Source organism: Emys orbicularis, chromosome 11 (genome assembly GCF_028017835.1).
Source record: "Emys orbicularis isolate rEmyOrb1 chromosome 11, rEmyOrb1.hap1, whole genome shotgun sequence".
Lineage (NCBI taxonomy): Eukaryota > Metazoa > Chordata > Testudines > Emydidae > Emys > Emys orbicularis.
In genome coordinates this window covers 80,719,282-80,734,848 of record NC_088693.1, presented here as the reverse complement: position 1 = coordinate 80,734,848, position 15,567 = coordinate 80,719,282, and the positions used below count along the sequence as shown (strand labels likewise).

The following is a 15,567-nucleotide window of genomic DNA, read 5'->3' as shown; positions in this document are numbered from 1 at the left end:
GCAGTAATAGTTCCGTCTGCCTGTTTCTCTCCCTCCAGCCATAACCATGGCGGCCTCCCTTTAGGCCCGTGGATGCCTAGCCCTGCCTGAGCCCCAGCGTGCTCCACAGACTGGGGGAAGAGAGGTGTCCAGCCATCCCAGGCCCAGTTTGGTAGGCGTGCTCAGGGACTGTCTCTCAGATTGGGTCCCTCAGGCGAGGTCACACACAACCGCTGGTGGGGAAGGGCTTCCCTCAGAAATTTTAGCTCAGTGGCTAGTGCATTCCCCTAGGATGTGGGGACTCTCGGTTTAAGCTCCCCCTCTGCCCAAGGGGGAGAAGGGATTGGAATAGGGCTCTGCCGCTCTCAGGAAAGAGCTCTAACCGCTAGGCTATGCTGACGTGGGGGGCTCCCTCAGTCTCTCCTGTCGAGGATTTTCCATGGTGGATAAATAATTAAAGGGCCATTGGAGCAGGGGACTGGACCCTGGCTCTCCCACCTCGCAGGGGGGTGCTCTAACCACCCAGCTGTAGAGTCAGTCGCATACTCACTCTCTCTGGCCCAATCATAGGTGCCGACTCCGCGGGTGCTTCGGGTCTAGCGCACCCTCAAATAAAAAAGTGGGTGCTCACCACCCACCCTCCAATCAGCTGTTTGTGGGCCCTGCTGATCAGCTGCTTGGCAGTGGGTGGGAGGAGCTGGGGGAGGGGGCAGAAAGAGGCAGAGCAAGGGTGGAGCCTTGGGGGAAGGGGCAGAGTGGGGCCGCGGGGCAGGGGCGGAGCACCCACCCACCCAAAGAAGAAAGTCGGCACCTGTGCCCAATGATCTTTACTTATTCAATCCACAGTGGAACAGGTTAACAGAGGAGAGAGTCTGTTCTGAGACTTTCTATCTCAGAGGTTCGGGTCCCAACCCCATTTTAATGGGGTCACCAGGGATGGCTTAGACTTGCTTGGAGCTCGATGGCTGAAGCTCGAGTCCCACCCCCCAGGGCCAAAGCCGAAGCCTGAGGGCTTCAGCCTTGGCGGTGGGGCTCAGTTACAGACCCCATGCTTGGGTCTGATGCCCTTGGGCTTCACCTTTGCTCTTCTCCCCCCGAGAAGCGGAGCTCAGGAAGGCTTTGGCTTCCCCCCGACAGTGGCAGGGTTTGGGTGGGCTCAGCCTTCAGTCCCACCTCTGAGGGTCATGTAGCAATTTTTGTTGTCAGAAGGGTGTTGTGGTGCAATGAAGATTTTTACGTTCGGCACAAGTTGTGTGTTACCTTTATTTTTCTGGTAACCGTTTATGCCTCATCATTACTTGCATTCAATTAAAATCTATTTTGTTGTGGTGAATAAATTTGTTTTGTCTAATCTAATGTGTTTGAATTGAAGATTTTTGGAAACTCCATTTGTGATAACAAGATACATGCATATCATTTCTAGTAATAAATTGGCAGACTTTAAATTGGCAAGCTTGTATTGTCCAGGAGAGAGCTGGCCAGGAGAAGACAAACATTTCCAGGGAAAATGTGGACCTGGGAGTGTGCTGGGATTACCCTGTGGTATAATTATACCACAGGCTGGTAAGAGCCTCGGGGTGACTAGCCAACAGCAGGGACACCCAGACCAAGCTCTTTGTGCACAGTCCTGACTAGATGCTAGAGCAGCAAAGCAGTGTAAAGGGGGGGGCACAGCTACTCACTAGTCTAGATTGTACCCGCTGTATGTCCAGGGGCGGCAGGTTTGTAGAAATTTTGATGGTGCCCCCAAACTCACCACCACCACCACCTGCCTAAGGCTCTGGAGGGAGTTTGGGTGCAGGCTCTAGGCTAGAGCAGGGGGTGGGGGTACAGGAGGGGGTGAGGGGTGCAGGCTCTGGGAGGGAGTTTGTGTGTGTGTGTGTGGGGGGGGAGGACACTTACCTAGGGCACCCCCCTCTTGCAGCGGCTCCAAGGCGGCAGGTGGGGCTGGAGAGAGTCCTGGCCCCAAACTTTGCTGGAGCCAGGCCAGGAACATTCCTGGGGCCCAGGCACCACGGGCCCCTACAACTCGCTGCCTATGTGTATGTCACAGACTCCCTAATGTAGATGCCAATTCTGTGGGTGCTCCAGGGCTGGCAGCCAGCTTCCCCCAGCACCTGCCAGTGGCCCTGATGTCACCTCCTGGCTGCCGTGATCAGCGGTTCTGCAGCGTGCAGGAGGCCCTGGGGGGAGGAGCGGGGAGGGGCTGCGCTCAGCGGAGGGGGTGGAACTGGGCAGGAAGAGGCGGGGCGGGGGTGGGAGATTGGGGGAAGGGATGGAGGGTGGGCAGGGCGTGGGGCTTGAGCACCCCCAGGGCAAGGAGGAAGCTGGTGCCTGTGCTCCCTAATGGTAACGCCAATGGACACCCCCTCCCTTCCAACTCAGTGTAGTGGGATACTCTGGCGTGCAAGGAGCCACTGGGCTAGTGGCAGAACAGGGGTGGGAGCTTAGGGTAAGGACGCTGGGCCCGGTGCAGGGCGCACCGGTAAGTTCCACTTTCACCCCTGGCTAGCGGTGCTGCAATGTGTGTGCACATCCAGTGGGCTCTCTGATCCCTGCTAGAGCTGCCAGACTCTCCCAGCCTGCACTAACACATACCCATGGTCAGGCTGGGTGCAGACACACACACACACACACAGCTCAGCCACTGCTGTGAGGCAGAAAACCTGATCTGTGGGCTCCATTTGTGACAACTGGGTCAGGGGAGTGTCACAAGCTGGTTATAAAAACCTGTCTGCCCTTGCAGCGGGGACAGGAGCTGCCTCACCCCAGAGCCAGGGAGGTAATGAACAGCTCTTCTCTGGGCATGTTCCACTAGAAGAAAACTGTGGCTAAAGCCCAGTCTGAGCATGGAAATCCTGTTGCTGGGAGGCGAGAGCTGAGCCATTCAGTGCCAGTGATGGACAGGTAAGAACGTCCGTCCTGCAAAACCCAGGTACCACCCTGGAAAGGTGACACCGGGGGCAGTATTCCCTCACTAATCAGCCCTTTCCCAAAGGGAACATCTCCCTGCTCTGCAATAAACCTGGGGTTTGCCTGCCCCTTTCCATCTGCCCCCAGTAGCATTGCTATTTCCAGCCTACTGAATGTCACAGAAAAATGCTCTGTGCAGGGAAAGGAGCAGAGATCTCCCAGGGGAGGTGGGTCTCACCATGGATAAAATACCAGCGGTATGTACAGTACCTGCGTAGTCCTGGGCGTTTCTCCACTCTGCAACCAAACACAGACAGAGGGGTGAGAACGCCCCTGGACACAGACACGCTGAGCAGGAGACAATGTCACACAAGGGTCCTACTGGGGGGAATGGAACTTACTGAGCTCAGCCTGGAGTTTGTCTGAAAATAAAACAGAGAAATGAGTCAATGCCACATTATTGTGCAGAAGAGAAGCAAGTAAAAAAAGACCTTAAAGCAAGCTACGTCAGCAGCTAGACACCTGGGAGCTCTCTGCTCCTTTCCCTGCCCAGAGCAATAAAGGAATCAGCACGAGGAGAAACACAGTAATCCCACCAGGCTAGATGCAAGAGGTTGTTAGAGCCAAACAGGGATCCCTCAGCAAATGAAAGTATTAACCCTGTGAAGCCAGGAGAATGGAGCATACAGTACACCAGGTTAAGTGCATGATGGGAATTAGGAGGTGTGATGTTATTAGACATATCAAAATATGGCCATATATATATATCATTTCTGCAATCAGTGCTATGTAAATGCAGTGAGTATTGTACAAAGGTGGGCAAGTGAGGGGTGTATGGAAAGGTTATGATTTGCTGGTTATGATTATGCTATTTGTATGCACGAGAGGGGGAGTCACAGTTTGAGCACCAATGGCCCCTCGAACTTTAGGGAGCTTGTGTTTGTATGCAAAGTTTCATTTTGTATCTGAAGTTATAAATAATAGCTATGTACTTGTATTTCAAATAGTGTTGGCTCTTGCTGTAATGCCCACAACGTATTTAGCCTGCTCATCCAGGAGGGACCATTCAAGTTGAGTGTCCCATCAAGGAACAGTTAGCTCACAATGGACCATGGAAGACGCCCATCTGCACTGAATGGACTTTCCTGTAAAAGTTCAAACTAGAGCAGTGCTCTTCACTATTTTTGAAGTGGGGCCACTTTGGCAAATAACCTTCAATGTGAGAGCCGATGCGGGGGTGAGGGCTGTGGGGTGGTGCCAGGGATGAAGGGTTCAGGATGCAGGAGGGGGCTCAGGGATGGGGCAGAGGGTTGGGATGAGAGGGGTGTGAGGGCTCTGGCTGGGGGTGCGGGCTCTGGGGTGGGGCCAGAGATGAGGAGTTTGAGGTGCAGGCAAGCTGCCCGGGGGCTGGGGCCAGATGAGTCCCCCCAGCCCTCTCCCTGCTGGCAGCAGCTAGCTCCAGGGAAGAGTCTTTGTCCCCCTGCCGGCAGGCAGCATGGAGGGGAAGGGCCCTCTCTCTTAGAGGGAACTCAGGCCTTGTCTACACGATCAAGTTTTGTCACCAAAAACTGCCTTTTGGCGACAAAATAGCAAGAGCGTACAGACTGCAATGGGACTCTTGTCGCAAAAAAACACCCTGTTTGGGCGACAAAAAACTTCCATCCCCACGAGAGACTTTTGTCTTTTCCTCTCCCTTTATTGTCCACAAAGAGCCAGTGTAGACACTGCTGACTGTTTTGTCAACAGAACTGGCTTCTGCCAATATCCCACAATGCTGCCCTGATTGCTCTGCTGAGTGTTTTGATCTCTGCTGCCCTGCAGGCATGCGCCCCTCCCCTTTCAAAGCTTGGGGAAGTATCTGAAGGCGGAGTGTGCTGCTCCCTTTGGGGAACAAACAAAGAGCAAATCATTGGACTGCTCCTGTTCTGCCCGGCACTAGGAACACAGCAGCTGGCAGACTGCCGCTGCAGTGGGAGCGGGGGGATAGACTGCAGTGCTGCTTTGCCATTCCTCAGCACAGAGAGCTCACAGAGCTACTCATGATCCTGCTCCCGGCAGCTGAGGGGGCTGTGGGAGAACTTGGAGAGAATCCCAAGATGGGCAGCGCTCAGCTCTTCCTTCCCACAACACTGCACTGTGGGATACATACCCACGGTGCATTGCTACACTGTTGATGATGGTGCACCCAATGTGGACATGATCTGTCGACAGAGGGAGCACGTGTGAACACCCTTTGGCGATTTTTGGGTGTCAACATAAGTTTTGTCAACAAAACTTGGTAGTGTAGACAAGCCCTTAGGGAGCAACACTTAAGGTCAGTGGGAGCCGCCACTGGCTCCCGGGCCTTGCAATGAACAACACTGAACTAGAGTGTGGGTAATGGCTGCTGAGGTGACTAAGCAAAACTAGGCATGGACATGTGACTTGCCCATGTGACTCGATACTCCATCTTTACCTGTAGTTTTCCACAGGACAATTAATGGGATTCCCTCCACATGGCAGAAGCTGTAAAGGGCCCTGGGAATTCCATTTTGCCTCTTTCCTGCTCCAGCCTCTGGACTATGGACTTATACTATAGGACCATTTCTAACAAAGGGACTAAGGTCCTTCCAATGATTTGGAAGCAACCAGAGACTTGATTTGAACCTGCAGTTTATTCCATCACTGCTACAAGCCTCAACCAAGAACTTTGCATTCTGTATGTATTTGATTCCTTCAACCAATTTTAAGTCTAACCTTTCTTTCCTTCTTTTTATAAATAAACCTTTCAATGTTAGATACTAAAGGATTGGCAACAGCATGATTTTTGGGTAATATCTGATCTGTATATTGACCTGGGTGTGTGGCTGGTCCTTTGGGATCAGGAGAACCTTTAACTGGGGACACTGGTTTTAATAACCACTCACCCCTATAAGCAGTGCTTTTAGTGATGACACAAAGGAACTGGAGTATCTGAGGGAATTGCTTCTCTGATTTCTTGTTAGCCAGCATGGTGAAACAAAAGTTCTCTTTTGGGCTGCTTTGGTGCCTTAGAAGTGAAGGACTGCCAGTCTTGGGCTGTGACTGTCCTTTTTTTCCAGCAGTTCGTCCTGAACTGGGTATTTTTAGTAGTGTCCCACTAACGCACCCTTTTACAGGAGGCTACAATGGAATTAGCAGAGTGAACAGCCAGAGATATAAAACACACACCAGGGAATTATTTCAGTGCATCAGAATCAGGAAACCTGTGAGAGAATCAATGGGTCCCCTGGATCAGCAGGGGAAAGGGAGCATGAGGAGAGTAAGGACAATGCTGAGAGACTCATTGATTTCTTTACATCAGTTTTCACCACAGAGGGTGCTGGGGAGAGACCCACCCTGGAGCTGCTCTGTTCAGGAAATAAGATCAGGGCTCGAGGTGTGAAGGAGATGTTGGAACAAACTGATACATTAAAGAGCCAGCTGCCACCAAGAGCAGCGTAGATTCCTGTCAGATGGCAAAACCCAGGAGCTCTCAAATGACACCAGAGAGATATGACTGAGCTACTACCGATAATATGCATCTCTCATTAAAATCAGCTGCTCTTCGGGAGAATCGGAGGGCTCGGAATGTTGTAGCCAACTTTAACATTTTGGTAGGCGTAATCCTGAGACCTACAGCCCAGTGAGCCTTACGTCAGTGCCTGGCAAACTGGCTGAAATGTAACTAAAACAGAATTCTAGAACAGCTGTATGACAACGATAGGGTAAGCTCTGACTAACAGGGCTGGAAAGGAAACCTGCATCCAACTAATCTATCAAATTGCTTTGAGTACGTCAGTAAAATAGTGCACAAAGGAGAACCCACTGGCATAACTGATGTGGACTTTCAAAAAGCCTTTAGCAAAGTTCCTCGCAAAAGGTTATTAAAGAAACTAAGTCATCATGGGGTGAGGGGTAAAGTGTCCTGATCAGAAACCACCTAAAAGACAAAAAACAAAGAACAGGAATAAATGGTGAAAATTTACAATGGAAAAAGTTAGCAGTGGGGTGCCTCAAAGTTGGGTATTAGGCTAGGACTGGTGTTCAGTATCGTTATCAGTGACTTGGAAAAAGGGATAAGCCGAGAGGCAGCAACATTTGCAGACGGCACAGAACTATTTAGGTTAGACAGGGCCAGAGAAATCCCGAGTTATTTCAGAGGGACCAGGCTTGGGTAACATGATGGCTGATGAAATTCAGTGTTGATCAATGTAAGGTAAGGCACATGGCAAGGAATAACTGGGGCTATTCAGACAGGTTATAGGGTTCTAAGTGAACTGGAACTACTTACAGACAGCTGCAGCAGCACAGGAGGCAGCAAACAGAGCTGTAAACAGGGGAGTTTGGGGGAAGACTAAGAGGCAGGCAAAGGAACAGACAGGCTAGTGAAGGGAGTGTGTGGTGTTTGGGTGCTCGTTGGGAGTTTGTTTTGCTGTGGGTGGTGGTGGTTTGGTTTGGTTTGTGTTTCCTGGACTTACAGGATTTAGGTGGGAAGCCTATGACAGATACAGAGGCAGCAGTGGTAGTGACCCAAGCAGTGGAAGACACAATGAGGATGACTGGATGTGGAAGCTGTGGCATGTATATGATCCTGGAGGGGGTACCTGAAAAGAGTTTTGTCTGCATGAAGTGCCGCCTGATAGAGCTGATGGAAGAAAAGATCTGAGGATTGGAGATGCAGGTGGAAACTCTGGTTGAGTTTAGAAGGGGGTTTGAGTGGATGATGGAGCAAAGACGTGAGGAGGCTGAAGGGAAAAGCTCAGACTTGCAGATGGAAGCAGGACCAAAGAACTCTGAGGGGAGACTGCTGGGTGAAGAAAGTGGACAGTGGAAGCATGTTACTAAGAGAACCAGGCAGAGGAAAAGACGGACTAGTGAAGGAGAAATAGAGCTCAGGAACAGGTTTGTGGAGTTGGAAAATGAAGAAGGGGCACAGCAGGTGGTCGCTGAAGGTGAGAGGGCAAGGAAGAAGAGAAGAGCAGCTAGTCCTATAGGAAGAGGGGAAGAGTCAATGGAGATAACAACACCAAATATGAGCCCCAGGAGGATACGGGATGGGTTGTGGAGGATTACAAGGGAGAATAGGAATCGAGAGGACTTGCAGCCAGAGGGAACAGGGGAAAGACTGGAGAATTGCACCATCACCAGGAAAAGGCAGGTCTACATGACTGGGGACTCCTTACTGAGAAGAACAGACAGGCCTGTAACCAGAGCTGATCCAGAGAACAGAAGGGTGTGCTGTCTGCCGGGTGCTAAGATACGGGATGTGGACCTGAGGCTGAAGAGGATCCTAATGGGAGCGGGAAAGAATCCACTGATTGTCCTTCATGTGGGAACAAATGATACGGCTAGATTCTCGCTGGAATATATCAAGGGAGACTATGCCAGGCTGGGGAAGACGCTTAAGGAAATTGAGGCTCAGGTGATCTTCAGTGGGATTCTGCCTGTTCCTAGAGAAGGGCAACAAAGGTGTGACAAGATTATGACGATCAACAGATGGCTCAGGCAGTGGTGCTATAAGGAGGGCTTTCGGATGTATGGCCACTGCAAGGCATTCATGGACAGAGGACTGTTCTCTCGGGATGGACTTCACCTGAGTAGGGAGGGAAATAGACTTCTAGGGTGGAGGCTGGCACCACTGATTAAGAGAGCTTTAAACTAGGAATCTGGGGGAGATGGTTGGGAGATGTCCAGGTAATCTCCACGCCGGATTTTAATATTGAGAGGGAAGAAAACGAAGTAAGAAAGGATACAGCCATGGGTAGGAGACTGGACATAAGGAGGAAAGGTAGTGTAGATACTGGTCTAATAGGTGATATTGGCGGTAGAATGTCTGTGCCTAATAGGGTAAAGAATGGGAGAGAAGCCAAACAGCAAAAATTAAGATGTTTGTACAACAATGCGAGGAGCCTAGGTAACAAAATGGAGGAACTAGAGTTACTGGTGCAGGAAGTGAAACCAGATATTATAGGGATAACAGAAACATGGTGGAATAGTAGTCATGACTGGAGTACATGTATTGAAGGGTATGTGCTGTTTAGGAAAGACAGAAATAAAGGCAAAGGTGGTAGAGTAACATTGTATATCAATGATGAGGTAGACTGTAAAGAAATAAGAAGGGACGGAATGGATAAGACAGAGTCTGTCTGGGCAAAAATCACATTGGGGAAGAAAGCAACAAAGAGTCCTGTGGCACCTTAGAAACTAACAGATGTATTGGAGCATAAGTTTCGTGGGTGAATACCCACTTCGTCAGACGCATGTTGGGGAAGAAAGCTACTAGAGCCTCCCCTGAGATAGTGCTTGGGGTGTGCTATAGACCGCTGGGATCCGATTTGGATATGGATAGAGACCTCTTTAATGTTTTTAATGAAGTAAACACTAATGGGAATTGTGTGATCATGGGAGACTTTAACTTTCCAGATATAGACTGGAGGACAAGTGCTAGTAATAATAACAGGGCTCAGATTTTCCTGGATGCGATAGCTGATGGAGTCCTTCACCAAATTGTTGCTGAACCAACAAGAGGGGATGCCATTTTAGATTTGGTTTTGGTGAGTAGTGAGGACCTCGTAGAAGAAATGGTTGTATGGGGACAACCTTGGTTCGAGCGATCATGAGCTAATTCAGTTCTGTGGAAGCAGGGAAAGAAAGAGAGGGTTTAAGTGCAGCCATTTAAGTGTGAGAGACAGAGCAACTGTTCTGTCAAGTCTTAGCCTAATATCGCGAGACCTGTAGAAAAACAGGGCTCACGTCAGAAGCGAGTAGAAAACAGCAGAATAGTCCGTGTGACCAGCCTTGAGAGAACGATGTTTGAGAAGAGAAAGTGAGAAAATACTGGAATAGATAGCAAATAGCCTAAATAAAATGCAGATGTTTTTAATTAATGCACGTCACAAAGAGGTATAAATGCTTGTGTGATTTTGCTTGTACTTTGGAGAAACTGAGGCAGAGATGCTCTCTGTCAGCTGTGTTCTTCCCTTGCAATTGCGTGTCCTGAATAAAGCGGTCTCTGATTTTGTTGCTTCCAACCTGAGAGTAGAGTTCGTTTCTTCCACAATATTTGGTGCCATGTGACTCGGATGGCTACGCCCGGCTGAGGCAGTGACTGCTGCTACGGACCGTCCCCCTTCGAACCCCAGGCGCCAACTCAGAGGTAAGAGCCCTTTTGAAATCTCTATTGGGCTATCGGAGAAGGACTGACCATGGGGCCATCTGTCCCTTTGGGCTCACGCCATGCAAACTTTTGCTTATGCAACAAGATCAGACGCAGAACAGTGTTGGGGAATTGGTTGCCCCATGTAAGGTAAGTAATATGCATATGCGGGGCTGGGAAATGTGTTGTTGCCCCAGGGTAAGCCAATGTGTGGCTTAGGTCAGACCTATTGAGTTGAGGGGTTGTGGTAATGCCCTCAGAAAAGAACACAGGTGTGTTCATTCTGGACAGAGAGGTTGTGGTGACACCCTCAGGTTAAGGGGGAAAAAAAAAAAAAAGATGGGAGTGATCAGCAAGGAAAGCTACCTTATTGAGGTCAGAATATGTAGGGATAAAGTGAGAAAGGCCAAAAGCCATGTAGAGTTGGACCTTGCAAAGGGAATTAAAACCAATAGTAAAAGGTTCTATAGCCATATAAATAAGAAGATAACAAAGAAGGAAGAAGTGGGACCGCTAAACACTGAGGATGGAGTGGAGGTTAAGGATAATCTAGGCATGGCCCAATATCTAAACAAATACTTTGCCTCAGTCTTTAATGAGGAGCTTAGGGATAATGGTAGGATGACAAATGGGAATGAGGAGATGGAGGTAGATATTACCGATCCGAGGTAGAAGCCAAACTCGAACAGCTTAATGGGACTAAATCGGGGGGCCCAGATAATCTTCATCAAAGAATATTAAAGGAACTGGCACATGAAATTGCAAGCCCATTAGCAAGAATTTTTAATGAATCTGTAAACTCAGGGGTTGTACCGTATGACTGGAGAAATGCTAACGTAGTTCCTATTTTTAAGAAAGGGGGAAGAAAAGTGATCTGGGTAACTACAGGCCTGTTAGTTTGACATCTGTAGTATGCAAGGTCTTGGAAAAAAATTTGAAGGAGAAAGTAGTTAAGGACATTGAGGTCAATGGTAATTGGGACAAAATACAACATGGTTTTACAAAAAGTAGATTGTGCCAAACCAACCTGATCTCCTTTGAGAAGGTAACAGATTTCTTAGACAAAGGAAACACAGTGGATCTAATTTACCTCGATTTCAGTAAGGCATTTGATATGTTTCCACATGGGGAATTATTAGCTAAATTGGAAAAGATGGGGATCAATATGAAAATTGAAAGGTGGATAAGGAACTGGTTAAAGGGGAGACTACAACCGGTCATACTGAAAGGTGAACTGTCAGGCTGGAGGGAGGTTACTAGTGGAGTTCCTCAGGGATCGGTTTTGGGACCAATCTTTTTTTTTTTTTTTTTTTTTTTTAAAACTGACCTTGGCACAAAAAGTGGGAATGTGCTAATAAAGTTTGCGGATGACACAAAGCTTGGAGGTATAGCCAATACAGAGAAGGACCGGGATATCATACAGGAAGATCTGGATAACCTTGTAAACTGGAGTAATAGTAATAGGATGAAATTTAATAGTGAAAAGTGCGAGGTCATGCATTTAGGGATTAATAACAAGAATTTTTGTTATAAATTGGGGACGCATCAGTTGGAAGTAACAGAGGAGGAGAAGGACCTCAGAGTATTGGTTGATCACAGGATGACTATGAGCCGCCAATGTGATATGGCCGTGAAAAAAGCTAACGTGGTCTTGGGATGCATCAGGCGAGGTATTTCCAGTAGAGATAAGGAGGTGTTAGTACCGTTATACAAGGCACTGGTGAGACCTCATCTGGAATACTGTGTGCACTTCTGGTCTCCCATGTTTAAGAAGGATGAATTCAAACTGGAACAGGTACAGAGAAGGGCTACTAGGATGATCCGAGAAATGGAAAGCCTGTCTTATGAAAGGAGACTAAAAAAAACTTGGCTTGTTTAGCCTAACCAAAAGAAGGCTGAGGGGAGATATGATTGCTCTCTATAAATATATCAGAGGGATAAATACCAGGGAGGGAGAGGAATTATGTAAGCTCAGTACCAATGTGTACACAAGAACAAATGGATATAAACTGGCCATCAGGAAGTTTAGACTTAAAATTAGACGAAGGTTTCTAACCATCAGAGGAGTGAAGTTCTGGAACAGCCTTCCAAGGGGAGCAGTGGGGGCAAAAGACATATCTGGCTTCAAGACTAAGCTTGATAAGTTTATGGAGGGGATGGTATGATGGGATAGCCTAATTTTGGCAATTAATTGATCTTTGACTATTAGCGGTAAATTTCCCCAATGGCCTGTGATGGGATGTTAGATGGGGTGGAATCTGAGTTACTACAGAGAATTCTTTCCTGGGTGTCTGGCTGGTGAGTCTTGCCCACATGCTCAGGGTTTAGCTGATCGCCATATTTGGGGTCGGGAAGGAATTTTCCTCCAGGGCAGATTTGCAGAGGCCCTGGGGGGTTTTTGCCTTCCTCTGCAGCGTGGGGCACGGGTCACTTGCTGGAGGATTCTCTGCACCTTGAAGTCTTTAAACCACGATTCAAGGACTTCAATAACTCAGGCATAGGTCAGGGGTTTGTTACAGGAGTGGGTGGGTGAGATTCTGTGGCCTGCATTGGGCAGGAGGTCAGACTAGATGGTTCCTTCTGACCTTAAAGTCTATGACTCTATGATTCTATACTCAGGAAAGTGACCCAGGCCTCACCGTACACCGCTCCATGAAGATCTCTGCTCAATGTGCAGCAATGGTTTAAAGAATGAAGAGTTAGGATGCAGAAAGAACAGGATAGAAAAATATACTTATCTAGTCCCTCACCTGGGCACTGTGCATAGTGCTGGTCATCCCATCTCAGAAAGGAGATTACAGAAATGGGGCAATAATAATGATTAGAGCGCTGAAGGCTCGTCCGTATAAGCGATTGGAAAAGGTGGGACATTTTAGTTTAGTTAGGAGATGTAACAGAGAAATACAAAGCAGTGAGCGTGAGAGAGAAATTGGGTTCTCAGACCTACCTTCTCTCCTAATACAAGCGCAAGAAGATACTCAAGTAAACTGAAAAGCAGCAAATTTCAGACTGTAAGAGGAAACGACCTCTTGAGGTCCCTTCTAGTCCTATGATTGTATGAGTCTATGAAATACCGTTTTATGGGATGCATAATTAGCCTATGGATCAATTTGCCACAAGATAGCATTGAGGCCAAGAGTTTAGCAGGAGTAAAAGAAAAGGACATTTACAAGTGTCAAGGCTAATTCCCACCCTGTCACTTTGAGTGCAGAAGGTGGAGGCCTGCATGAAAGACCCCCGAAGCTTATTTTCTACCAGCTTAGGTTAAAACTCTTCCAAGGCACAGTCCTCTGCCTTGGACAGATATTGCCGTCACCACCAAGTGATTTCCACAAATATTCAGGGAAGGGTCACTTGGAATCCCTATCCCCTCAAAATAGCCCCCCAAGCCTCTTCATCCCCTTTCCTGGGGAGGCTTGAGAATAAAATACCAACCAGTTGCCTTAGCAATGTGAGCACAGACCAACCCTTTGTCTAAGGACTTTGGAATCAAAGGATTAACAAAAAAGGAAAATTTTATTAAAAAAAAGGAAACATCTGAAACCTCAGGCTTTAGGGATTCAACACTAAAAATAACTTTCTTGGGGTTTAGCTTAAAGGATACAAGCAAAACAAAAACACCTGGGGTTAGCACAACATCTCTGTGGTGGGAAGAACACCTCAACTGCCCAACACTGTGGCCTTTAATTTCAAAAGGGGGAACTATACAAAAATGAGGGGGTTAGTTAGACAAAAGTTAAAAGGTTCAGTGACTAAAGTGAAATCCCTGCAAGTTGCGTGGGCCCTTTTTAAAGACATCATAATAGAGGCTCAACTTCAATGTATACCCCAAACTAAGAAAAACAGTAAAAGAACTAAAAAAGAGCCACCGTGGCTTAACAACCATGTAAAAGAAGCAGTGAGAGATAAAAAGACTTCCTTTAAAAAGTGGAAGTCAAATCCTAGTGAGGCAAATAGAAAGGAGCACAAACACTGCCAACTTAAGTGCAAGAGTGTAATAAGAAAAGCCAAAGAGGAGTTTGAAGAACGGCTAGCCAAAAACTCCAAAGGTAATAACAAAATGTTTTTTAAGTACATCAGAAGCAGGAAGCCTGCTAAACAACCAGTGGGGCCCCTTGACGATGAAAATACAAAAGGAGCGCTTAAAGATGATAAAGTCATTGCGGAGAAACTAAATGGATTCTTTGCTTCAGTCTTCACGGCTGAGGATGTTAGGGAGATTCCCAAACCTGAGCTGGCTTTTGTAGGTGACAAATCTGAGGAACTGTCACAGATTGAAGTATCACTAGAGGAGGTTTTGGAATTAATTGATAAACTCAACATTAACAAGTCACCGGGACCAGATGGCATTCACCCAAGAGTTCTGAAAGAACTCAAATGTGAAGTTGCGGAACTATTAACTAAGGTTTGTAACCTGTCCTTTAAATCGGCTTCGGTACCCAATGACTGGAAGTTAGCTAATGTAACGCCAATATTTAAAAAGGGCTCTAGGGGTGATCCCGGGAATTACAGACCGGTAAGTCTAACGTCGGTACCGGGCAAATTAGTTGAAACAATAGTAAAGAACAAAATTGTCAGACACATAGAAAAACATAAACTCTTGAGCAATAGTCAACATGGTTTCTGTAAAGGGAAATCGTGTCTTACTAATCTATTAGAGTTCTTTGAAGGGGTCAACAAGCATGTGGACAAGGGGGATCCGGTGGACATAGTGTACTTAGATTTCCAGAAAGCCTTTGACAAGGTCCCTCACCAAAGGCTCTTACGTAAATTAAGCTGTCATGGGATAAAAGGGAAGGTCCTTTCATGGATTGAGAACTGGTTAAAGGACAGGGAACAAAGGGTAGGAATTAATGGTAAATTCTCAGAATGGAGAGGGGTAACTAGTGGTGTTCCCCAAGGGTCAGTCCTAGGACCTATCCTATTCAATTTATTCATAAATGATCTGGAGAAAGGGGTAAACAGTGAGGTGGCAAAGTTTGCAGATGATACTAAACTACTCAAGATAGTTAAGACCAAAGCAGATTGTGAAGAACTTCAAAAAGATCTCACAAAACTAAGTGATTGGGCAACAAAATGGCAAATGAAATTTAATGTGGATAAATGTAAAATAATGCACATTGGAAAAAATAACCCCAACTATACATACAACATGATGGGGGCTAATTTAGCTACAACGAGTCAGGAAAAAGATCTTGGCGTCATCGTGGATAGTTCTCTAAAGATGTCCACGCAGTGTGCAGAGGCGGTCAAAAAAGCAAACAGGATGTTAGGAATCATTAAAAAGGGGATAGAGAATAAGACTGAGAATATATTATTGCCCTTATATAAATCCATGGTTCGCCCACATCTCGAATACTGTGTACAGATGTGGTCTCCTCACCTCAAAAAAGATATTCTAGCACTAGAAAAGGTTCAGAAAAGAGCAACTAAAATGATTAAGGGTTTAGAGAGGGTCCCATATGAGGAAAGATTAAAGAGGCTAGGACTCTTCAGTTTGGAAAAGAGAAGACTAAGGG

General features: G+C 47.2%; 1 protein-coding gene across 1 annotated transcript in view; it reads right to left on the bottom strand.

Moving 5' to 3' along the window:
- The window catches only part of LOC135885256 (butyrophilin subfamily 1 member A1-like), a 39,601-nt gene that overhangs the window by 1,563 nt on the left and 22,471 nt on the right, over window positions 1–15,567 (bottom strand). The window contains exons 5-7 of the mRNA XM_065412883.1: window positions 9,493–9,524; window positions 3,294–3,314; window positions 3,163–3,189 (exon numbers count right to left, since the gene is read on the bottom strand). Of these exons, the coding sequence (XP_065268955.1) occupies window positions 3,163–3,189; window positions 3,294–3,314; window positions 9,493–9,524 (80 nt within the window). The remainder of the gene's footprint in view (window positions 1–3,162; window positions 3,190–3,293; window positions 3,315–9,492; window positions 9,525–15,567) is intronic.